The sequence below is a fragment of the Dryobates pubescens genome, chromosome 11 (genome assembly GCF_014839835.1).
Source record: "Dryobates pubescens isolate bDryPub1 chromosome 11, bDryPub1.pri, whole genome shotgun sequence".
Classification (NCBI taxonomy): domain Eukaryota; kingdom Metazoa; phylum Chordata; class Aves; order Piciformes; family Picidae; genus Dryobates; species Dryobates pubescens.
The window spans coordinates 37,601,195-37,625,976 of NC_071622.1; the positions used below are offsets into that span (position 1 = coordinate 37,601,195).

The window sequence follows — 24,782 nt, forward strand, 5'->3', positions numbered from 1 at the left end:
ATCCCAACTCTCTCAGTCTGTCCTCATAGCAGAGCAGCTCCAGCCTCCTGTACATCCTCGTGGCCCTTCTGTGGACACCTTCCAGCACCTCCAGATCCTTGCTGGAACAGAGGCTTCAGAACTGGACACGGTACTCCAGGTGTGGTCTCTGTTATAAAGGACTCAACTAGCCTTCAAAATTAACAAATATGAATTTAATAATCATCAAAATAGAGCAGGGTAAGACAGCGCTGGGCGACAGGGGAATCACCGTTCCTCCAACTGCCGCAAGATAGAGCGGTTCTAGCAGTCTTCCTTTCACTTCCATAGCCGTGTCTTAGAAGACTCCTCAAGGCGCATGTCCAAGGTGTTGCTAAGGGGTCTTCTTCTGCCTTCCAGTGGTCTCTGAGGCTGAAGTTAGTAGTCTTCCTCAGGGTCTTCTTATCAGTCTTTGTCAAACTATTCTATATAAGGAGTTGTTTCGCCAGACTTCTACCAGGCGTTGCACAACGCCCCCTTTCAACATCCTCTTATGCAATGCATTGACATATAAGGGTTTACTTTAGCTTCTACTCCTACTATTGGTTACAAGTCCTAACCACAATATATCTTACACAATACGTCGGTTACAAGTCCTAACCACAATATATCTTACACAATACGTCGGTTACAAGTCCTAACCACAATATATCTTACACAATACGTCGGTTACAAGTCCTAACCACAATATATCTTATACAATATGTCGGTTACAAGTCCTAACCACAATATATCTTACACAATACGTCGGTTACAAGTCCTAACCACAATATATCTTATACAATACGTCTTATGCTAACATAGATTGCCAACTCTATTGTATAATAAAACAATGGACAAACATTTTCTATAACAGTCTCCGCAGAGTGGAGCAGAGGGGCAGAATCCCCTCCCTGCCCTGCTGGCCACACTTCTCTCGCTGCAGCCCAGGATCTGCTTGGCTCTCTGGGCTGCAAGAGCTCCCTGCTGGCTCCTGCTGAGCTTCTCCTCCCCCAGCACCTCCAAGGCATTTTCTTCAGGGCTGCTCTCAAGCCAGTCCCTGCCCAGCCTGGTGTCCCTGGTGTCTTTGCTGTCCCATGGCCCTGTGTCCCCCACTGCCACTGGAGATGGAACAGTGGAACAGAAAATGTTGTGGCTGAGGAAGCATTGAATGAACTGGGCTGGAACCAGGAGCACAGGATGAGCTGGAGGGCTGAAAGAACAGCAACAAATCAAGGCAGGGGTTACAGATGAGGGGTGGGGAGGGACCCTGCAGCCACCTTACGCAGGAAGTGATGAAGTGGGAGACAGGAGGACTGAGACCTCAGGTGACTCCGGCTATGGGGTATGGAGGCAGGGGGGAGGGTATGTGGGTAAGACCCCTGAATGCCTGTTCAGGTGGTGGTGGATGACCCAGGCAGGGGTTGGGTGTTTGAGCTTCTGGGGTCAGCTGCTGCCAGCACCACTGTAGGTAGGCAGGATCCAGCCAGAGCCACACAAATGCTGAACCAACTCCTCCCACATCTGAGAGAGTGGAGCTCTCCCTTGTACCTGTAAATTAACAAAGACAAAATCACATCTGCTCCCCAGATAGCTGCCTGGGGAGGGATGTGGCAGAAGACCCTTGCAATGTGCAACAAAGGTAGGATCATCTCTACCCATCAAGACTGCAGCTACCCTGGAAGGGGGGGATGGTGGAAAGATGCAAGAGATCACCACCTGGCCTGATCAGCCCAGGGATGTGTAATGGGGCGGGGGCCACTCTGGTGCAGACTCCCTGGAATGTGCACCAAAGCCCCTGCTGGCCTGAGAAGCAGATTGTATTGGGTTTGGCTGAGCTGGAGTTAATTCTCCTCACAGCATCTTTCTAGTGCTGTGTTTTGCAGCAGTAGTTGATAACACAGCAGAGTTTTGGCTACTGTTGAGTAAGTATCCAGGCTGTGTGCTTTCAACATTTCCCTGCCCCGAGAGTACACTGAGGGGTGGGCAAGATCTTGGGAGGGGGCACAGCGGAGCCAGCTGACCCAGGCTGGCCAGAGGGCATTCCATGCCATGTGAGGTCAGCTCAGGCAGAAGAATGAAGTGGCAGAAGGAAGTGGAAGATTGGTCCATGGTGTCTGTCCTCCTAAGGAACCACCAAGCTTAGAGAGCCCTGCTGCCCGAGACCAACCATGGTCCTGCTGATGGGCAGCAGCGACCAACATCTCTCGCTCTGCTTTCCCTTCCATGCTGTCTATTGCCTTTGCTCATTATTGTTATTAAATTGCTTCTATCTTCTTATTGGCTTTTGTTATTTTTTTTCCCTCCTCTCTCCTTGTCCATTTAAGAGGGGGAGGGACAGAGAGGCTTTGGTGGGCATCTGGCCTCCAGGCCAGGGCCAAACCACCACACAGGTGAGAAGTAGAGGGACAGGGGCTCACTCTCGCAGCACCGGACCCCTGCAGGCACAGGAGTCCTGGAGGCAACACCTGGACTAAGTGAGCAGCCAGGAGGAAGCTGCAATTAAAAGAACTGAATAAAAGACGCTGAGCATCACCACGGCTCAACCTGGCAGCAGCAGTGCAGGACGTCTCACCACCATCACCACCACCACATGAACAAGCCGTGCCCTCTGTAAGAGAGAACTCCACTGAAAGCAACACATGCTGGAGACATCACAGGACTCAGCAACTCCCTCCCCTCCTCTGGCCCAGGAGAGCACAAGGTAACCAGGACTTGGACTTTGGAAACTCTGTCTCCCTCCTCTCTTCCAAGCCAAAGTGGCAGCAGCCTTCCTCCGACCTCCTCCAGCCAAAGAAAGCATCTAGGGAGGGTGATAATATCATTTTTTTCCTGCTCTCGCCCTCTTTCTCCATTGGCTCCTCTCCCCCTCTCTCTCTTTTCCCCTTTTCTCCCTTCCCCTGTTCCATTCATTCACTTTATCCTTTAATAAGCAGCTTCACTTCTGATATTTGGCCTCGTTTGTGCCTCAGTTTCACACCACAGGAGTATTAAATAGAGAACCGAGTCTCTGTCTTCCTCTGGACTGAGACAACTTCCTTCAGCCTTGACCCTCCATCTGTCCATCTGCACTCACTTTGTGCCCCAAGGCACTCACCAAGGCCCCAGGGCTGACCTGGAACCCCAGCAAGGTGCAACACAAGCTCCTGGATGAGAGCCTGGAGGAGAATACCCTCATGTGCAGCCTTGAGGGAGAAGAAGAGGGGAAGAATGATGATGATGAACAGGACAATGAAAATGACAAGGAGGAGAAGTACGAGGAGGAAGAGGAAGAGAAAAAGAAGACTGAGTCAAGGAGAATGAATATGCAGTGGCCCTCTCGGTGCCACCTGAGGAGTCACAACAATGCCCTTGTGCAGGCAACTTCCCACCCAGTTCAAAGCCGTTGCAGCACCAGGGGCCCCACCCCGAGACCCAGCCATTTGTGTTCAAAACCATTCCAAACAGCTGGACAAGATTTAAAACCGCATGTAAAAAACCCATCAAAACCCCTTCCAAACTCATCAAAAGCTCTTAAAAATTCATTAAAATCTCTGAAAAACACTGATAGTAAAGAGATTGCAGTCAGGCTCTAGGCTTAGTTATGTTTGACACTCTTTTAAGGTGCTTAGAAGGGTTCCAAACTGCCACAAAAATCATCAGCATCTCTTCAAAACTACTAAAGGACCAAAAAAAAATCATAACGACCTTTTCAGAACTCTTAGAAGCTCCTAAAACCACCCAAGGAAGAAGTAAAAGCGCTCTCTTAAGATTGTTGGACAGATTTTAAGGAGGTTTGGAAGAGATTTTTATTATCGTTGAGCAGGTATTTGAAAGAGCTTCGAGTGCCAGAAGGTTTAACATCTGCACGTTGGAAAGGAGAGATCAGGATGCATCTTTGGGCGGTTTTAGGAGTTTCTGGGAGTTTTGAAAAGATTCGAAGGAGATTTTAGGGACCTTGAGGAGGTTTAAAGAGATGCTGGTGATGTTGACAGCGAGGAGCTGCCCCTGCCGGCCGCGGGCGCCGTGGCTCCTGCCCCGTGGGGAGCGGCAGCGGGGGCGCAGCGCGGGAGAAGCGCCGCAGGGGCGGGCGGGCGAGCGGCAGGCGCCGGCTCCTGAGCTGCGGCGGGGCGGGAGGGGCTGAGGGGGACGGCAGGAGGCGGCTGTGAGCCCTGCCAAGCAGGAGGGGGGGCCGGGGGAGGGGCGGGGCCTGCAGCGACAGGGGCGGATCGTGCGATGCCATTGGCCGGGAGGCAGGAGAAGGGCGGGGCGGGTGCGGAGCGCGGGCGGGGTTATGGTAATAAGCGGCGCTCGGCATGCCGGGGTCCCGCGCTCGGGGGCAGGCCGGCGGGGCTGGAACGGAGCTGGGTGTCCGTGAGCCCCAGCGGTGCCGTGCGGGAGCGGCGGGGAGCGGAGCGGGGAGGCGGGTGCGGGCGGCAGGGCGGTGTGCGTGAGGTAGGGGAGGCCCGCGGGGCAAGGGGGTGGTATGGTGGAGGGGTTTGGGTATCGCTTCTCGGCCTTTTGGCTAAGATCAAGTGTAGTATCTGTTCTTATCAGTTTAATATCTGATACGTCCTCGATGAGAGGACTTTATATTAAACGGATTTTTGGGCGTGGGAGTTGGATCCGGAGCTTGCTCCCTCCGCTCCGCGCATCGTCCTGGTATTGCAGTGCCTCCGGGAACGGTGCACCCCCTAGGGGGACCTCTTTCGGGTTAACAACAGACCTCGACCTTCGCTGTCTTCGTTCTGCTCCTGCTCTGCCCTGCTCTGCTGTGCTCGCTTTCTCAGAGCCTCTGCTCGACAGCCTGCATCTGGGAAGAAGGTTTTACACCTGCTCTCTGTGCCCTGCACAGCAGACAGATTAGAAGGGATTACACGTCTTCATTACATCTCAGAGCCATGAGCCCACAGCCTGACACAGCCCTTGCTCGCTCTCTACCCAGGGCTCTGCTCCCCCCACACTTGCCTCCCTACCACGGATGCTTCCTGGCCCCAAGGTCACACTCTCCTGGACGTGCCCTTGCTCTCCAGGGGGTAGTAGTTCACAGCCCCAAGGCTGCCCACATCGCTCCATGGCACAGGCCCTACTCTGCATTATTCTTCCAGCCCCAAGTGCTGTGCCTGGCTCTGCCCTTGCAGCTATGAAGTTGCCTGCAAGGCAATTCTCAACCAAAGCAAGGCTCCCCCTGGATCAGGTTTTCCACTACAACCACACAGCCCGTGGCTTTCTTGTAGCAGGGCCTAGACCATAGGTTGTCGACTATAGCCATGGAGACCCCACTGTGGATAGTCCATGGCCTTAAGCTGTCACCCACGAGTCCAGCAAGAATATTTCAAATCCTCCTCTGGCTCAAGGCTCCTTGCCAGGACCAAGCAATTGATCCCCTTGGAGTCATTTGTCCTTTCCTCCCTGGTCTTGCCTTGCACAGGTCTGTGAGTGCCCTGCAGGTCTCGGCCTTGGTGTATAGCTCTGGGGGCTTTTCCTTGCTTTCCTAGCCAGGCTCATTTGCACATGTAAGGGAACTCTCAGCTGTGCCCAGAATGATGCCCAGCACCTTTCGTGGCAGCTGTGACCAGAGCAACTTGCCCACTCTCGTCACCCACTGCCAACCTTGCCTGGGTGACTTTGCTTTACTGCTTGTGGCATCCCAAATGACATTGATCTGCAGCAGCTGCTCAGACCATAACCCAGGCGTTGGAGCAGCACTGTGTGATGAGAAGCAGATCTTTAAAGTTACACTACCTGCAGAGGCAGAAGTGCCCCCTGGGTGTTGGGCATGCACACAAACACGGCTGGGTCCCACACCGGTGCTTGCTGGCCCACCGGAAACCAAAGACTCGATGTCACGTTTAGATGTGGCCAATATTCCATCTCAAGCTGACTGAAATCTATTTGCAGCGTGCAACTTGCACCTCCCAGTGCCTCCAGCTTGCTGGCTGCTGTCCCTCCAGGGGGGCAGTTGCAGGGTTCTTTCCACTTCTCTTAAGATCTTTCCAGCGTCCCAGCACACCGCCAGAGGGCCTGGGAGGGTTGGAAGTAGCTAAGGCGGGTTTGAGGGACCCGAGGAGGCTTCGAGGCATCTAAGGAGGGTTCGAGGGATCTAAGGGTTGTTGGAGGGAGCTAAAGGAGAGTTTGGTAAACATAAAGAGGCGTTTGAGTGATGTCAGGGATTGTTTGAGAGCTATAAAGAAGGGAGAGGTCTATGAAGGACTTAAGGATTCTAAAAGGGGTTTGAGAGATTTCAAAGACTAATTGAGCAAGCTGAAAAAGAGCTGAATGGGAATAAACCAGGCAGGGATTCAGAGCTGTCGGTAAACCAACAAAGGTCCCCGGGGGGGGTGCACCGTTCCCTGAAGGGAGGCTGTAGCCAGGTGGGGGTTAGTCTCTTCTCCCAGGCAAGCAGCACCAGAACAAGAGGACACAGTCTCAAGCTGTGCCAGGGGAGGTTTAGGCTGGAGGTGAGGAGAAAGTTCTTCCCAGAGAGAATTGTTAGCAGTTGGAATGTGCTGCCCAGGGAGGTGGTGGAGCCACCTTCCCTGGAGGTGTTCAAGAGGGGATTGGATGTGGCACTTGGAGCCAAGGCTTAGTAGTCAGGAGGTGTTGGGTGACAGGTTGGACTCGATGATGTTTGAGGTCTTTTCCAAGCTTATTGATTCTACGATTTATGATTTCTAGGAGGGATTAAGGAAGTTCAGGGAGGATATGAAGGATGTTAGGGAGGGTGAGAGTGATCTAGGGAGGGTTCGAGGTATCTAAGGAGGATTCGAGTGATGTAAAGGTTGTTTGAGGGAGCTAGAGGTGGTGGTGTTGGATTGAAAGGAGCGTTTAAAGGATGTAAAGGAGAGTTGGAGGAGGTCTAGGGAGGATTCGAGAGATGTAAGGTGTGAAGAAGCTAAAGGAGGGTGGGAGAGAACTGAAGAGAGGGTTGAAAAGCAGAAAGGGCAACTTGAAGCAGAGCAGAGTGAAAGAAAGGTGAGTCCAGCTCTATCGTTACACCGAAAGAGGTCCCCCTAGGGGGTGCACCGTTCCCGGAGGCACTGCAATACCAGGACGATGCGCGGAGCGGAGGGAGCAAGCTCCGGATCCAACTCCCACGCCCAAAAATCCGTTTAATATAAAGTCCTCTCATCGAGGACGTATCAGATATTAAACTGATAAGAACAGATACTACACTTGATCTTAGCCAAAAGGCCGAGAAGCGATACCCAAACCCCTCCACCACACCACCCCCTTGCCCAGCGGGCCTCCCCTACCTCACGCACACCGCCCTGCCGCCCGCACCCGCCTCCACGCTCCGCTCCCCGCCGCTCCCGCACGGCACCGCTGGGGCTCACGGACACCCAGCTCCGTTCCAGCCCCGCCGGCCTGCCCCCGAGCGCGGGACCCCGCCATGCCGAGCGCCGCTTATTACCATAACCCCGCCCGCGCTCCGCACCCGCCCCGCCCTTCTGCTGCCTCCCGGCCAATGGCATCGCACGATCCGCCCCTGTCGCTGCAGGCCCCGCCCCTCCCCCGCCCCCCCTCCTGCTTGGCAGGGCTCACAGCCGCCTCCTGCCGTCCCCCTCAGCCCCTCCCGCCCCGCCGCAGCTCAGGAGCCGGCGCCTGCCGCTCGCCCGCCCGCCCCTGCGGCGCTTCTCCCGCGCTGCGCCCCCGCTGCCGCTCCCCACGGGGCAGGAGCCACGGCGCCCGCGGCCGGCAGGGGCAGCTCCTGGCTGCGCCTCGGCAGCGGCCAGGGGGAGGAGCTGCCGCGCTCCCCGCGGCTCTGATTGGCTGCTGCTGCCCAGTTGTGGGCGGGCCTTCCTCTCCGGCCGCAGCCCTGCTGCCGCTGCCGCTGCCAGGTGTGCGCCTGAGGCGGGGGCGGTCGGTCCGGGGCCTCCCTTGCAGCGCCCTGTGGTCGCCGGGAGCCTGCCGGGGCCGGGGCTCGGCAGCTCGGTGTGCGCTGAGCCCTTGGTCGGCCTCTTAATCATTGTAAAAGGGGTTTGAGAGATTTCAAAGACTGTTTGAGAAGCCTGAAAAAGAGCTGAATGGGAATAAACCAGGCAGGGATTCAGAGCTGTCGGTAAACCAACAAAGGTCCCCGGAGGCGGTGCACTGTTCCCTGAAGGGAGCTTGTAGCCAGGTGGGGGTTGGTCTCTTCTCCCAGGCAAGCAGCACCAGAACAAGAGGACACAGTCTCATGCTGTGCCAGGTGAGGTTTAGCCTGGAGGTGAGGAGAAAGTTCTTCCCAGAGAGAGTTGTTAGCCGTTGGGATGTGCTGCCCAGGGAGCTGGGTGAGTCACCTTCCCTGGAGGTGTTCAAGAGGGGATTGGATGTGGCCCTTGGAGCCATGTTTTAGTAGTCAGGAGGTGTTGGGTGACAGGTTGGACTTGATGTTGAAGGCAAGTGTCCTCCTGTCTCGCACTTCAGGTTGTTTACCAGGGTCAGCTCTTCTTTATCATCAAGCCATCCTTCCCATATCAGTGGCCTGTTGTTCTTTCTTGTCCTGAAACCTTCCATAGATACTTTCTGTTTTCCTACAACTCCCTGTGATAAGTGGAATGAGAATTCGTGTGAAGGAGATGGTTTTGATTAAAGCAAGAGCAGGAGCATGAATGATGAGAAACGGGATTGCTCACTGGGAACTTACATAGGTAATAAGAATGAGATTCTTTTTAGGCTTTATTATAATCAGTTGTTTATGATTAATTGGACTTGTTTTAGTACAGAGTAAACTTTTAGGGTTTATTATAACCTGTTGTTTATTAATTGTATTTGCTTTAATGTATGCCTCCTAATGCCATAGTGAAATGTTAGGAGTTAACAGCTAACAGTTGAAGTATTATGAAATAATAAGTGTTGACAGATGAGGAAGGAAGAGAAGTTGCTACAGAGGACGTGAACACAAAGGACGATTGTGGGAGTCAACAGAACGTCTGTGAAGACCCATCCCTGGGAAAGACGTTGATTGTAACACCAGAGCTAAAAGGACACAATCACAAGGACTCAGCACACAAGCCACCGGCTGTGCTGAGCAGAGGATTACATCATTGAAAGACCACCAGAAGGACAAACTGATTTAAATAAAGTCACCTTTGTATGCATGTGTATGAAGGGTAGAATATTAGTTAGAAAGTCATTGTTGTGCATTTCAGCACCCAGCGCTGTTTCGCATGTCTCTTACGGCTTTGACATTGCTCTTTTCCAATTAACACCATATTCAATTGACTTAAATTGGCTCGGTCATTTATAACATCCCCGTTGTTATATTGCTTAGAACAGGCGCCATCACTTGTGCCCTGACCATGCTCGTATTCCTACAAGCTGTTCTCACAAACCCCATTCACACTGCGATGACGAGAGCAATCACTGCAAGGATTCCCCCTGCAACCCACCCTCGTAGCCTGAGACCCGAGAAGCAATGTTTTGGATTCAGCAGGAGGCGGCTGTGAGCCCTGCCAATCAGGAGGGGGGGCCGGGGGAGGGGCGGGGCCTGCAGCGACAGGGGCGGATCGTGCGATGCCATTGGCCGGGAGGCAGGAGAAGGGCGGGGCGGGTGCGGAGCGCGGGCGGGGTTATGGTAATAAGCGGCGCTCGGCATGGCGGGGTCCCGCGCTCGGGGGCAGGCCGGCGGGGCTGGAACGGAGCTGGGTGTCCGTGAGCCCCAGCGGTGCCGTGCGGGAGCGGCGGGGAGCGGAGCGGGGAGGCGGGTGCGGGCGGCAGGGCGGTGTACGTGAGGTAGGGGAGGCCCGCGGGGCAGGGCGGTGGTGTGGTGGGGGTGTTTGGGTATCGCTTCTCGGCCTTTTGGCTAAGATCAAGTGTAGTATCTGTTCTTATCAGTTTAATATCTGATACGTCCTCGATGAGAGGACTTTATATTAAACGGATTTTTGGGCGTGGGAGTTGGATCCGGAGCTTGCTCCCTCCGCTCCGCGCATCGTCCTGGTATTGCAGTGCCTCCGGGAACGGTGCACCCCCTAGGGGGACCTTTTTCGGTGTAACGGTAGAGCTGCACTCTCCTATCTTTCGCTCTGCTCTGCTTCAAGTTGCTCTTTCTGCTTTTCAACCCTCTCTTCAGTTCTCTCCCATCCTCCTTTAGCTTCTTCACACCTTACATCTCTCGAATCCTCCCTAGACCTCCTCCAACTCTCCTTTACATCCTTTAAACGCTCCTTTCAATCCAACACCACCACCTCTAGCTCCCTCAAACAACCTTTACATCACTCGAATCCTCCTTAGATGCCTCGAACCCTCCCTAACATCCTTCATATCCTCCCTGAACTTCCTTAATCCCTCCTAGAAATCATAAATCATAGAATCAATAAGCTTGGAAAAGACCTCCAAAATCATCGAGTCCAACCTGTCACCCAACACCTCCTGACTACCAAACCATGGCTCCAAGGGCCACATCCAATCCCCTCTTGAACACCTCCAGGGATGGTGACCACCACCTCCCTGGGCAGCACATCCCAACGGCTAACAATTCTCTCTGGGCAGAGCTTTCTCCTCACCTCCAGCCTAAACCTCCCCTGGCACAGCTTGAGACTGTGTCCTCTTGTTCTGGTGCTGCTTGCCTGGGAGAAGAGACCAACCCCCAGCCGGCTACAGCCTCCCTTCAGGGAACGGTGCACCGCCTCCGGGGACCTTTGTTGGTTTACCGACAGCTCTGAATCCCTGCCTGGTTTATTCCCATTCAGCTCTTTACAGCCCTCTCAACTAGTCTTTGAAATCTCTCAAACCCCTTTTAGAATCCTTAAGTCCTTCACAGACCTCCTTAAACCCTTCATTATATCTCTCAAAGAATCCTTGACATCACTCAAACTCTTCTTTATAGACAGGGAGATATGGTGTGGGCCCTGCTACGAGCAAGCCACGGGCTGTGTGGTTGTAGTGGAAAACCTGATCCAGGGGGAGCCTTGCTTTGGTTGAGAATTGCCTTGCAGGCAACTTCATAGCTGCAAGGGCAGAGCCAGGCACAGCACTTGGGGCTGGAAGAATAATGCAGAGTAGGGCCTGTGCCATGGAGCGATGTGGGCAGCCTTGGAGCTGTGAACTACTACCCCCTGGAGAGCAAGGGCACGTCCAGGAGAGTGTGACCTTGGGGCCAGGAAGCATCCGTGGTAGGGAGGCAAGTGTGGGGGGAGCAGAGCCCTGGGTAGAGAGCGAGCGAGGGCTGTGTCAGGCTGTGGGCTCATGGCTCTGAGATGTAATGAAGACGTGTAATCCCTTCTAATCTGTCTGCTGTGCAGGGCACAGAGAGCAGGTGTAAAACCTTCTTCCCAGATGCAGGCTGTCGAGCAGAGGCTCTGAGAAAGCGAGCACAGCAGAGCAGGGCAGAGCAGGAGCAGGAGAAAGACAGCAAAGGTCGAGGTCTGTTGTTAACCCGAAAGAGGTCCCCCTAGGGGGTGCACCGTTCCCGGAGGCACTGCAATACCAGGACGATGCGCGGAGCGGAGGGAGCAAGCTCCGGATCCAACTCCCACGCCCAAAAATCCGTTTAATATAAAGTCCTCTCATCGAGGACGTATCAGATATTAAACTGATAAGAACAGATACTACACTTGATCTTAGCCAAAAGGCCGAGAAGCGATGCCCAAACACTCCCACCACACCGCTGCCCTGCCCCGCGGGCCTCCCCTACCTCACGCACACCGCCCTGCCGCCCGCACCCGCCTCCCCGCTCCGCTCCCCGCCGCTCCCGCACGGCACCGCTGGGGCTCACGGACACCCAGCTCCGTTCCAGCCCCGCCGGCCTGCCCCCGAGCGCGGCACCCCGGCATGCCGAGCGCCGCTTATTACCATAACCCCGCCCGCGCTCCGCACCCGCCCCGCCCTTCTCCTGCCTCCCGGCCAATGGCATCGCACGATCCGCCCCTGTCGCTGCAGGCCCCGCCCCTCCCCCGGCCCCCCCTCCTGCTTGGCAGGGCTCACAGCCGCCTCCTGCCGTCCCCCTCAGCCCCTCCCGGCCCGCCGCAGCTCAGGAGCCGGCGCCTGCCGCTCGCCCGCCCGCCCCTGCGGCGCTTCTCCCGCGCTGCGCCCCCGCTGCCGCTCCCCACGGGGCAGGAGCCACGGCGCCCGCGGCCGGCAGGGGCAGCTCCTGGCTGCGCCTCGGCAGCGGCCAGGGGGAGGAGCTGCCGCGCTCTCCGCGGCTCTGATTGGCTGCTGCTGCCCAGTTGTGGGCGGGCCTTCCTCTCCGGCCGCAGCCCTGCTGCCGCTGCCGCTGCCATGTGTGCTCCTGAGGCGGGGGCGGTCGGTCCGGGGCCTCTCTTGCAGCGCCCTGTGGTCGCCGGGAGCCTGCCGGGGCCGGTGCTCGGCAGCTCGGTGTGCGCTGAGCTCTTGGTCGGCCTCCTGCTCCGCGTCGCCTTTGTGGCGGCTGCAGGTGGGGTGAGGGAATGTGTGGGGCTTAGGAGGGGATCCGCGGGGGGGGATGGTCAGAGCGTTGTGTCTTGGAGCTCGGAGGGGCGAGGGGTTGCGGGGGGAGGTGTGCGGGGCTGGGGGGCCGGGAGCGTCCGCGGGGTGTAGCGGGGTGCGCAGGGTTGGTTTGTGTGCTAGGAGTTGGTGGTGCTTGGGGGAGCCGTGGAGAACGTCTGTGAAGCTTGGAGTGGGGAGTCCTGGAGTGAGGAGAGCGGGTCTGGGGGCGGGGTCTGTGTGGGTGTCTGTGCGGGTCGGGGGGTATCTGTGCGGGTCGGGGGTGGTCTGTGCGGGCCTGGGGGGGTTCTGTGCGGGTCTAGGCGACGGTCTGGGGGGTATCTGTGCGGGTCTGGGGTCTGTCTGTGCAGTGGATGGTGCTGCCACCTCTTGTCTAACCTGAGAAGCAATAAACCCTTCTCCCCTTGCCGTGCAAACTGAGCTGTGTCAGCTGCATTTTGTCATCCTGAAGGGAAGTGCAGAAACAGAAGCGGCTGCGGAGGGCTCCTGGCGCTCAGTGCATGAGCTTCAGGCACTGCCAGGAGACTGAGGAGACCTCTCCCGAAGTCTAAGTCGGAAGCAAAGCCCGAAGGACCTTGCAGCATGGACTGGCCCCGCTGGGGGTCGCTCCTGCCCAAGCCTCCCCGAGGAGTCGTTAGAGCAGCTCGCTGCAGGCCCTGACTGCAGGCAGGCAAAGTGCAGGGCAGCAAACCCTGGCTTGGGTTTGTGAAGCAGAAAGGCCAAGGCCTGGAGTGGGGGGTCCTGGGGTGAGGAGAGTGGGGCTGGGGGCGTCCGTGCGGGCCTTGGGACCTCTGTGTGGCTGTGGCTGCTGGGGGGCGCTCTGGGGGTTTGGAGGCTTTGTGCTGGCAGCTGCTGTGCAGCTCTGTGCTAAAGGGCAGCGCCTGGGCTGAGGGCCAGGCCGGGGGGGAGAGCCCAGCCCAGGCTGTGCCCTGGGTGCCGTGGGGGTGCCAGGCGTGGGTGCTGTGCTGAGCCTGAGCTTAGGGGCGCCCGGGGCTGGTGCCAGAGCTGCTCCTTTGCCATCCTGCCCAGGGTTGGCATCCCCCAGCCCTCTGCCAGGAGTCCCGGGGGGGCTAATGTGGGGGTTGGGGCCTGCACCCCAGCTGCTGGAAGGTGCAGGAGCTCCCCGCTGCCATCCTGGCTGGGCTGCAGAGGCCCAAGGCGGGCAGCTGGGCACAGGCTGGGCCCCAGCAGGACAGGGCAGGCTGTGGCTGGCGGTGGCAGAGCTCTGCAGGCTGCAGAGGCAGCAGGAGCAGGCCCCAGGCTGGACTGCAGGGGCTTTGTGTTTGCAGAGTGCAGCTGAAGCTGCTGAGAGCGGGCAGGAGGATGCCTCAGAGGCACAAGTGGGCAGCTGCTGGGGCTGCAGCCCAGGGGTGCAGGGGCTGGCTGGGCAGAGGTGCCCACACTTGGCAGGTGGTTGCTGGCAGGCCTGGCCGGCCAAGGAGCCTGAGCTGGGCTGAAGCAAGGGCAGCTGTGAGGCTTGGCAGCTTGAGTGCCAGGACTGAGCCAACTGTGTCCCTGGGGGACCTTGAGGAGCATGGGCAGCACAGAGCAGGCCTTGGGCACTGCAGCTGCCTTTGGGTGAGGGGCAGTGCCCCAGAGGGCATTGCTGGTGCTGGGCCCCTGCAGGCTGAGCTGGCCTCTGCCAGAGCTGTGCCCATGCACAGAAGAGCTCTGCTCAGGCGCCCTCCCCTGTCACAGGTTGCCTGGGAGAAGAGACCAACCCCCACCTGGCCACAACCTTCCTTCAGGTAGTTGTAGACAGCAGTAAGGCCTTCCCCGAGCCTCCTCTTCTCCAGGCTAAACAATCCCAGCTCCCTCAGCCTCTCCCCATAGGGCAAAGCATCAAAGCAAGCTGCAAACTACAGGGTGGAAGCCTCATGTTAAATCCTGTGCAACGTCCAGCACAGCCTGGGTAGGTCCAACCATGCCACACCAATCCTGCCACACCTCTGAGGTGGAAGCCACAGGTGTAACTAGTGTAAAGGGGGCAGGGATGTAGCTGGCCTTGCCACTGAGAGCCCTGGGTGTAATAAATAGCCCCAGGCTTGTGGAGCAGTGTGTTGTCATCTAAGATAACCAGAAGGTTGAAAACTATGCACTCCCTGAAACCTTTATACACCAATGCACACAGCATGGGCAATAAACAGGAGGAGCTGGAGGCCACTGTGCTTCAGGGAAACTGTGACCTAGCAGCCATCAGGGAAACCTGGTGGGATGGCTGCCACAGCTGGAGTGCTGCAATCCATGGGCACAAACTTTTCAGAAGGGATAGGCAAGGAAGAAGAGGTGGTGGAGTGGCCTCTGTGTCAGGGAGACACTTGAAACCCTGCAGGTGATGATAGGCTTGAGTCCTTATGGGTGAGAATCAGGAGTGAGGCCAGCAAGAGAGATACCATGGTGGGAATCTGTTCCAGATCACCCACCCAGGATAGAGAGAGAGGTGACATTTTTTATAAGCAGTTGAGGCAGGTCTCACAATGCCTGCCCCTTGTTCTCCTGGGAGACTTCAGCTTCCTGGATGTCTGCTGGGAATACAATACAGCAGGGAGAGAACAGTCCTGGAGGTTCTTGGAGTGTGTGGAGGATAACTTCTTGACACACGTGGTGAGGAACCCAACCGGGGGAGGTGCCCTCCTGGACCTGCTTCTTGCAAACAGGGAAGAACTTGTGGAGCAAGTAAAGGTTGGAGACTGTCCAGGGCTCAGTGGTCAGGAGAAGGCTGAGTTCTCTGTCCTTGGGGAAACGAGGAGAGGGGGCAGTAAAACTGACACCTTGGGCTTCCAGAGGGCAAACCTTGGCCTGTTCAGGAGACTGATTGACAAAGTCCCTCGGGAGGCTGCCCTGAAGGATACAGGAGTCCAGGAGGGCAGCACACACTTCAGGAGGGAAGTCTCAAAGGCACAGGAGTAGCTGTCCCTGTGTTGACAAACAAGTCAGCGGGGAAGGCATCTGGCCTGGCTGGACAGGGACCTTGGGCTGGACCTCAAGGACAAAAGGAGAGCCTATGGCCTTTGGAAGAGGGGACAGGTTTCTCATGAGGCCTATAAAGATGTAGTGAAACTATGCAGGGATAAAATTAGGAGAGCCAAAGCGCAGCTAGAGCTCAACCTGGCTAAAACTACTCCAGGCTGTAGGTCACAGCAGTTAAGGAGAATAAAAAATGATTCTATAAATTCATTAACAACAAAAGGAGGACTGGGGGAAAATCTCCATCCTTTGTTGGATGCAGAGGGAAGCATAGTGACTGAGGATGAGAAGGCTGAGATGCCTAATGCCTGCTTTGCCTCAGTCTTTAACAGCTCCCTGGACACCCAACCTCATGAAGCAGTAGTCAGGGAGGGGAATCAGAATGAGGTCATCACAATAAATGAGGCAGTGGTCACTGACCTGCTATGCCACCTAGACATGCACAAGTCTATGGGGCCGGATGGGCTACACCCAAGGGTGCTGAGGGAGTTGGCAGATGTGCTCCCCAAGGCACTTTCCATTATTTGCCTGAAGTCCTGGGGAGGTCCCAATGGACTGGAGAGTAGCAAATGTAACACTCATCTACAGGAGAGGGGAAAAATAAGGATCTGGAAAGCTATAGAGCTGTCAGTCTGACCTCAGTACCAGGGAAGGTCCTGGAGCAGGGCATCAAGCACCATTACACACCACAGAAGGAACAACCAGGGGATCAGGCCCAGTCAGCATGGGTTTATGAAGGGCAGGTCCTGCCTGACCAACCTGATCTCTTCTATGATTGGATGACTGACCATTGGATGAGGGAAGGGCTGTGGATATTGTCAGCCTAGACTTTAGAAAAGCCTTTGGCACAACTCTCATGGCCAACATGCCTCCTGGTGGCTTGGCTGAGCAGTGCCCTGCTGGCTGGCTGAAAGGGCCCAAAGAGTGGTGCTCAATGGAGTTAAATCCAGCTGGTCACAAGTGGTGTTCCTCAGGGCTCAGTGTTGGGACCACTTCTGTTTAACATCTTTATTGATGACCTTGCTGAAGACACAGAGAGTGTCAGCAGCAAGTCTGCAGATGACACCAAGTTAGGTGGCAGTGTTGATCTGCACAGGGTAGGGAGGCTCTGCAGAGGGACTTGGATAGATTGGATCCATGGCCAGCATTACTAGGAGGAACTTCAAAGAGGCCTAGTGCCAGGGCCTGCACCTGGGTCACAATAACCCCAAGCAATGCTCCAGGCCTGGGGCAGTGTGGCTGGAAAGCTGCTGGCAGAAAGGGACTTGGGGGTGCTAATGGCAAGCAGCTGAATAGGAGCCAGCACTGTGCCCAGGTGGCCAAGAAAGCCAAAGGCCTCCTGGCTGGGATCAGCAATGCTGTGTCCAGCAGGAGCAGGGAGGGGATTGTCCCCTGGGACTCAGCTCTGGTGAGGCCACACCTTGAGTATTGTATTCAGTTTTGGGCGCCTCAATACAAGAGAGATGTGGAGGTGCTGGAGCCAGGGCAGAGGAGGGCAAGGAAGCTGGGAAGGGCCTGGAGAATAAATCTGATGAAGAGCAACTGAAGGAGCTGAGGATGGTTAGTGTGAAACAGAAGAGGCTGAGGGGAGACCTCATTGCTGTCTACAACTACCTGAAAGGACCTTGTGGAGAGGCTGCTGCTGGTCTCTTTCCACAGGTGATTAGTGACAGAACAAGAGGGAACAGCCTCAAGCTGCCACTGGATAGGCTTAGACTGGACAGTAGGAGAAACATTTTCCCAGCAAGAGTGGTCAGGCACTAGAACAAGCTGCTCAGGGAGGTGGTGGAGTCACCAACCCTGGATGTGTTTAAAGGCCATTTGGATGTGGTGCTTGAGGATATGGCTTAGGGGTGAACTTTGTAGAGTAGGGTTCTGGGTTGGACTTGGTGATCCTGAGGGTCTGTTCCAACCTGAATGTTTCTGTGATTCTGTAATCTGTAAACTTCCCCACTCCCATCTGTAAGCCCCCTTGGCTTGTTGCCCATCTATAAACCCTCTTGGCATCCTGGCCTTTAGTCTCAGTGACCTTTCATTCTTGTTCTCCTGCTTTCATCCCACTTCATTAGACCACATTTTCCTCCACTCCACTCATCCAGCTCCAGTGGCAGTGGAAGTGGGGGACACAGGGCCATGGAACAGCAAAGACACCAGGCACATTGATGAGGTGGGAGTGAAGGAAGGGCCTTGGCCCTCCAAAAAAGTGGAGGGCATCAAGGGTCCAGCTGAAAAATGTGTGTGCAGGAGATGCCAGAATCTGGCAGCATTTCAGGAGCTGAAAGGAGTGAATTCTGCTGCACCTCTGCATGTGGCAGCTGGGAGATCACCAACAGTCCATGGGCACTGTGCCATCACATCAAACCTCATTCTCAGTTGGGGAAATGGAATGGCAACTCCAGGAGAACTCTAAAGAGAAAGCTGAGAGAAAGGGGCAGGGAGAGAAGTCTGCCTGTGTGTGAATGGTGCTGGACACGTCAGGTTTGCTCAGGAGAGACTTGTCCAGCATCAGAGTGAGGGCTGAAGAGGTTTTGCAAGAAGCTGACCAAGTCCCTTCCCCTTTTCCTGCAGCTGCAGAAAGCATGAACATCCCTTTCTTTGTGCCTTCAGGGCTGCTCTGATCTTTTCCTGAGGAGTGCCCAGCACAGAGATAGCCCTGGGCTGTCTCTGAGAAACCAGCAGGGCAGAGCTGAGCACAGACTGGGTGGGGTCTGTGATCAGGGTCAGGGAGGAGACCTGTGGCCAGAGCAGCAGCTTCTGGCAAATGCAGCTGCAGACAGCAGAGCCCTGGGCAGGCAGTGGGAGTAAGCTGCAGCCAAGGCCTGGGAGAGGCTGGCTGGAGGCAACTGTCTTATGGTGCTGCCCTGCAGCTGTGTGCTGGGGGTTGTGTGCTGGGCCAGGAGCTGAGTCCACACTTCTTCAGACCTCCCGTCTTCAGCAGCCCTGGCTGTGTGCTGTGCCTGTGCTGTTGGGCTTGGGAGCTGCCCTGAGTGTGGGCAGATCTTCCTGCCTGTCTCAGAACCAGTGAAACACCACTGCCCCCATTCTGAGACCTGGCCCTTCATCTGTGGTGACTGCGGGAAGAGCTTCAGGCAGAGTTGGCGTCCCATCCAGCACCGCCGCACCTACACCGGTGAGAAGCCATACAGCAGCACCGCCTCCGGCAAGAGCTTCAGCCTCATACAGCACTACTTCATCCACACTGGGGAGAAGTCCTTCACCTGTGCTGACTGCAGCATGAGCTTCAGCGGCAGGAGTCATCTCATCCTTCACTGTCACACTCACATTGGTGAGAAATCCTTCAGCTGGATGAGGGAGGTCCTTTGAAACACTCAGAAAGTTTCTGTCAGCTTTCTACTAAGGGGTTCTGCTGCTTTCCGTCAGTCCTGGGACTTCCAAAGGCCTTCCCCCTAGCTCAGCAGTGTTCCTGATGGATTGCTGCTGACCCAGGGATTCCAGCAAGCTTTCCACCCACCCAGAATTGCAAGATTTGAGTGTTGAGAAGTTTTTAGGAGCTCTGAGAGTTGCATTGGGTTTGCGTGAGCTGGAGCTAATTCTGCTCAGAGCATCTTTCTAGTGCTGTGGTTTGCATTGCTGGAGCTGATAATACAGCAGTGTTTCAGCTACTGCTGAACAAGGATCCAGGCTGTGCTTTCCCAGCATTTCCCTGCCCCAGGAGTACACTGAGGGGTGGGCAGGATCTTGGGAGTGGGACACAGAATTACAGAATCAAAGAATGTTAGGGGCTGGTAGTGACTATGACATGTTAGAGTTTAATATCACTAGACAAAGAAGCAGGCTGATAAGCAAAACTTCAGCCCTGGAGTTTAAGAGGGATAACCTTGCCCTCTTCAAAACTCTACTTAGAAGTATCCAGTGGGTTAGGGCTCTAGAAGGAAGGGGGGGCCCAGGAAAGCTGGTTAATATGCAAACATTACCTCCTCCATGCTCAAGAAAAATGTAGTCCCTTGGAAAAAAAAGCAAAAAAAAAAAAGCCAAGTAAGGGAGTCAGGAGAGCAGCATGGATAAGCAGGGAACTCTTGGAAAGACTTAAAGGAGGTTTACACTATGTGGGAAAAAGGTTAATTGGGAGGATTAGAGAAATAGAGCCAGAGAATGTAGAGATGTGGCAAGAAAAGCCAAGGAACTGAGTCCTGCCAGGGAGGTGAAAGAAGACAAGAGGAAGGCCAGTCAGCCTGACCTCAGTGCCAGGGAAAGTGATGGAGCAGATTATCCTGGAGGCAATAACTGCACCTGAAGGATGGCCAAGGGCTCAGGTCCAGCCAACATGGATTTAGGAAGGGCAGGTCCTGCCTCTCCAACCTGATCTCCTTCTATGATCAGGTGACCCGTCTGGTGGATGTGGGGAGGCTGTGGATGTGGTCTACCTGTACTTCAGCAAGGCCTTTGACACCGTCCCCCACAGTAAACTGCTGGCTAAGCTGTCAGCTCGTGGTTTGGGCCGCAACACTCTGTGCTGGGTTAGGAACTGGCTGGAGGCCCAGAGAGTGGTGGTGAATGGTGCCACATCCAGCTGGCGGCCAGGCACCAGTGGCGTCCCCCAGGGATCAGTGCTGGGCCCCATCCTCTTCAACATCTTCACTGATGATCTGGATGAGGGGGTTGAGTCAGTCATCAGCAAGTTTGCAGATGACACCAAGTTGGGAACAGATGTTGGTCAGTTAGAGGGTAGAAAGGCTCTGCAGAGGGACCTCGACTGACTGGACAGATGGGCAGAGTCCAATGGCATGGCATTTAACAAGTCCAAGTGCCAGGTGCTGCACTTTGGCCACGGCAACCCCATGCAGAGCTACAGGCTGGGGTCAGAGTGGCTGGAGAGCTGCCAAACAGAGAGGGACCTGGGGGTGCTGATTGACAGCCACCTAAACATGAGCCAGCAGTGTGCCCAGGTGGCCAAGAGGGCCAATGGCATCCTGGCCTGTATTAGGAATAGTGTGGCCAGCAGGAGCAGGGAGGTCATTGTGCCCCTGGACTCTGCATTGGTTAGGCCGCACCTTGAGTCCTGTGTCCAGTTCTGGGCCCCTCAGTTTAAGAAGGACATCGAGACTCTTGAAGGTGTCCAGAGAAGGGCAACAAGGCTGGGGAGAGGCCTTGAGCACAGCCCTGTGAGGAGAGGCTGAGGGAGCTGGGATTGTTTAGCCTGGAGAAGAGAAGGATCAGGGGTGACCTCATTGCACTCTACAACTACCTGAAAGGTGGTTGTAGACAGGAAGGGGTCGGTCTCTTCTCCCAGGCAACCAGCACCAGAACAAGGGGACACAGTCTCAAGCTGCGCCAGGGGAGGTTTAGACTTGAGGTGAGGAGAAAGTTCTTCACCGAGCGAGTCGTTCGTCATTGGAATGTGCTGCCCAGGGAGGTGGTGGAGTCACCGTCCCTGGAGGTGTTCAAGGGGAGATTGGACGTGGCACTTGGTGCCATGGTCTAGTTGTGAGGTCTGTTGGGACAGGTTGGACTTGATGATCCTTGGGGTCTCTTCCAACCTTGGTTATACTGTGAGACTGTGATACTGTAACTTGTTCAAATACACCAATGACAAAAAGAGGAAGGAAAAGGTGGCCCCACTACAGAATGATGTGGCAGATATGGTAACAGAGCATGCAGAGAGGGCAGAGTTGCTGAATGCTGCCTTTGCCTCAGTCTTTACTCCTAAGACCAGCCCTCAGGAACCCCAGTCTCTGGAAGCAAGGGAACAGAACTGGAGGGAGGAGGACACTCCACTAGTCAGTCTTAGGTGAATCCCCCTTGCTGCCCTTGGGGTGTCCCAGTGCTTCATCCTTGGCTTGCCTCAAGGCAACAAGTGGAGAGCCCTTGCTAGCATCCATCCCTCTGTCTCTGGTGAGCTGCCTCAATGTTTGTCACAGGCAAGCATGAGATTCACAACCCCTTCCCCTTTCCAATGTAGTTTAAAGCCCTATCAGTGAGCCCTGCCAACTTCTGCCCTAGAATCCTTTTGCGCCTCTGGGCCAGATGCATCCCATCGGTTGCCTGGAGCTCTGGTGCCCTGTAAGATGAGCTGTGATCACAAAATCCAAACCCCTGTCAATGACAGCAGTCCCAGAGCCATGAATTGATCTCTTGGCTCTTCCTAAATGTTCCCTCATCCATTGCTGATGTCAGAGGGATGGAGGAGAACACAGCTGGAGGTCCTGATCCCTTTAGCAGTTGCCCCAAGGTCCTGAAGACTCTTTTAATTGACTGTGAGCCTCTCACTGCTGCATTAGCCTGGAGAAGAGAAGGCTCAGGGGTGACCTCATTGCCCTCTACAACTACCTGAAGGGTGGTTGTAGACAGGCTCTTCTCCCAGGCAACCAGCACCAGAACAAGGGGACACAGTCTCAAGCTGTGCCAGGGGAAGTTCAGGCTGGAGGTGAGGAGAAAGTTCTTCACTGAGCGAGTCGTTCGTCATTGGAATGTGCTGCCCAGGGAGGTGGTGGAGTCCCCATCCCTGGAGGTGTTCAAGAGGGGATTGGATGTGGCACTTGGTGCCATGGTCTAGTTGTGAGGTCTATTGAGACAGGTTGGACTTAATGATCCTTGGGGTCTCTTCCAACCTTGGTTATACTGTGATACTGTGATACTGTAATCATCACTACCCACCTGAAAAACTATCAGTGGGTAATAGTCTGAAGGACTCACAATGGTGGGAAGTTTACCTACAACATCTTTTACCCGGGTTCTAGGGATCTCTCTAGGAAGTGGGTTTAGTCTGCATGGCCAGCCCCTGGGTGGATCTACTTGTGCCTCCCCCACGGTGTGGCCTGCTCCCCGGTGTGGGTGCGGCGGTGCCTGGTGAGGTTGGAGCTCTGCCTGAAGCGCTTACCGCAGCCGGCGCACCTGTAGGGCTGCTCACGGCTGTGGATGAGTGGTGGATGAGTGTAGTGCTCAGGGTGAAGCTCTAACCACACAGCACAGGGGAACCGATTCTCTCCGGTGTGGATGCGGCGGTGGTTGCTGAGAGTGTCGCTGTGGTACTGGGAAAAGTTCAATTTCCCCCTCTCCCCCTCCCCAACCCACAGCTAACTCAGTCGGAGAAGCAAATGGAAAAGGCTATATTATTACAAGCAGGGAATTAATTGTCTTGGGGCAGTGGCAATTGGACTTGTCCTCACCCAGACAGACACAAGAGCCAAATGCTGCCACAGGTGCAGCTGAAAAGCCTTCCCTAGCAGGCAAACCACACCTGGGCCTTGCACCTGGACCCAGGCAACCAATGCTCCAAAAGCCCTGTGCTGGAGGCAGAAAGGGGAAAAGCCCTGAGAGGAACAAATGCCAGAAGAGCTGCACTGCTCCAGCCTGGGAACTGTGCACAAGAGAGTACCTTAGCCCTCTCTGAGCCAAGGACAAGCTCCAGAGCACAAACTGTGCACAAGAGGAGAGAGGACCTTAGCCCTCTCCAAGCCAAGAGCTGCTTGCATTATAGTTACAGGATCTGGGAGGATACCAGACCATGGAGCCAGCTGTGAGTCCCTGGCTGATTTGCTATAGGATCCCTTGGTGGGACACCAGAGAGCACAGCACCAGAATTCCCAATGGGAATTGCTGGATTGGAAATGCTCAGATTTGGAACTGCTCAGTCCTTGAACTGTCTTCAGGTGTGGAATATGAACATGGAACATGTGGCCCCTTCCTGCTGCCCGTCCCTCTTGGCAGAGAGTCTATGTTACCACCTGAGCCGACACCAGGCGGCGATATGGTGGCCAAGAAGAAGACAAACAAGTCCCTAGAGGCCATAAACCACAGGCTGCAGCTGGTTACGAAAAGTGGTAACTATGTGCTGGGTTGCAAACAGCCTCTGCAAAAGATCAGGCAGGGCAAAGCCAACTGTCTTGCTTTGAGGGAGTCAGGGATTGAGTACTGCTGGCCATAGCCAGCATCCAACACTACAGCAGCAACAACCTCCAGCTGGGCACAGCCTGGGGCAAGGTCTACAGGGTCTGCACACTGGCTGTCATTGGCCCAGGTGACTCTGACATCATCAGAAGCCTGCCAGAACAAACAAGGGAGAAGTTCTCCTAGGTTAAGCCCAGCCCATGAGGGGGTGGGCAGGCTGGAAATAAACTAGCCTCAGATGGACAAAGAAACCTGACCCAGGTGGGCAGAGAGACCTGGCCCCTTCCAGGGGGAGAGGTCCCCATGTCAAGTCTGTTCCACTCCCACTGCCTGTCCACAACTCTTTTTAAGGGAGGGACATTTCCTGCCTCACTCTCTTCTCCTGCCCCTTAGCTTGCTGACATCCTCCTGCTGCTGTGGTTAGCCACGTGGTGGGACCTGTTTCATGCTGCTCCAGACTCCTAAGGGAACTGCATCTAAAGAGAATCCATCTTGCACCCATCTTGCACCCATCTTGCCTCATTGTCTGGTTCAGAGCAACTTTGAGGCTTTTTTGTCCACTCAGGACAATTACCACACCCCTCACCCCCCCAAGACAGTTTGAGTCTGTGGAGGAAAGGTGCTGCAGGAGATGCTGGGTCTGTAGAGAAACGGTGCTGGGGCTTTGGCTGGAGAAGAGATGTGGTCCTCTGGGCAGCCTCTTCAGCTCCATGAGTTGCAGCAGGTGGATCTTAGGACACAGAGAGAGGGTTCAGTCTGCTTCTTCCAGGCTCCACGGCCTCTCTTCTCCGGAGCAGCATTGTCCCAGGCTTTTCCTTCTCTCCTGCTTTCCTTCTCAGCGGCATTGTCCTTCTCCTGTGTTTTCCTTCATCTGTGTTTTCGGTTCTCCGTTTTTCTTCTCCCAAGCCAGTAGTGGCTCAAGTCTTTTGTACAGTTTTTAGTCCTTAGGTATGTGTCCAAGTATTGTCCCTCAGGAATTCAGGGGCCAGGAAATCATCCTCAGGTAAATATCCAGGTATCGTTCCCCAGGAAATCTTTCTGTGCATTCCTCTGTGTTTGGGCAGGGGTCTGGATGGGGGGGGAGGGGGCTCCACCTCCTCCTTCCCCATCTACATGCCCCCACACTCATTACACATCAGGAAACAGGTGGGGAATCCATTGTCTCACCCTTTCCAGGGTACTTTCCAGCTCCCTCTGCTGCTGCTCCCTGGGGCTGTGCTCCTGTGCCAGGGGCTCAGCTCCCTCTGCTGCTGCTCCCTGGGGCTGTGCTCCTGTGCCAGGGGCTCAGCTCCCTCTGCTGCTGCTGCCCTGGGGCTGTGCTCCTGTGCCAAGGGCTCAGCTCCCTCTGCTGCTGCTCCCTGGGGCTGTGCTCCTGTGCCAAGGGCTCAGCTCCCTCTGCTGCTGCTGCCCTGGGGCTGTGCTCCTGTGCCAGGGGCTCAGCTCCCTCTGCTGCTGCTGCCCTGGGGCTGTGCTCCTGTGCCAGGGGCTCAGCTCCCCCTGCTGCTGCTGCCCTGGGGCTGTGCTCCTGTGCCAGGGGCTCAGCTTCCCCTGCTGCTGCTGCCCTGGGGCTGTGCTCCTGTGCC

At 55.5% G+C, this 24,782-nt stretch overlaps 1 protein-coding gene and 4 non-coding genes across 5 annotated transcripts; 3 read left to right on the forward strand and 2 right to left on the reverse strand.

Moving 5' to 3' along the window:
* Nucleotides 1–4,481: 4,481 nt before the first annotated feature.
* LOC128897601 (U2 spliceosomal RNA) lies at nt 4,482–4,672 on the forward strand. The gene has a single exon (XR_008462488.1). It is a non-coding gene; the product is annotated as a U2 spliceosomal RNA (small nuclear RNA).
* A 2,319-nt stretch (nt 4,673–6,991) lies between these two features.
* Nucleotides 6,992–7,182, reverse strand: LOC128897602 (U2 spliceosomal RNA). The gene has a single exon (XR_008462489.1). It is a non-coding gene; the product is annotated as a U2 spliceosomal RNA (small nuclear RNA).
* A 2,561-nt stretch (nt 7,183–9,743) lies between these two features.
* LOC128897573 (U2 spliceosomal RNA) lies at nt 9,744–9,934 on the forward strand. The gene has a single exon (XR_008462461.1). It is a non-coding gene; the product is annotated as a U2 spliceosomal RNA (small nuclear RNA).
* Nucleotides 9,935–11,355: 1,421 nt separating this feature from the next.
* Nucleotides 11,356–11,546, reverse strand: LOC128897574 (U2 spliceosomal RNA). Its single transcript, XR_008462462.1, has one exon. It is a non-coding gene; the product is annotated as a U2 spliceosomal RNA (small nuclear RNA).
* Nucleotides 11,547–23,059: 11,513 nt separating this feature from the next.
* Nucleotides 23,060–23,385, forward strand: LOC104302711 (60S ribosomal protein L30-like). Its single transcript, XM_054164991.1, is given in 2 exon segments — nt 23,060–23,222; nt 23,225–23,385. Coding segments are annotated over 2 exon segments (324 nt in total).
* The last annotated feature ends 1,397 nt before the right edge of the window (nt 23,386–24,782 follow it).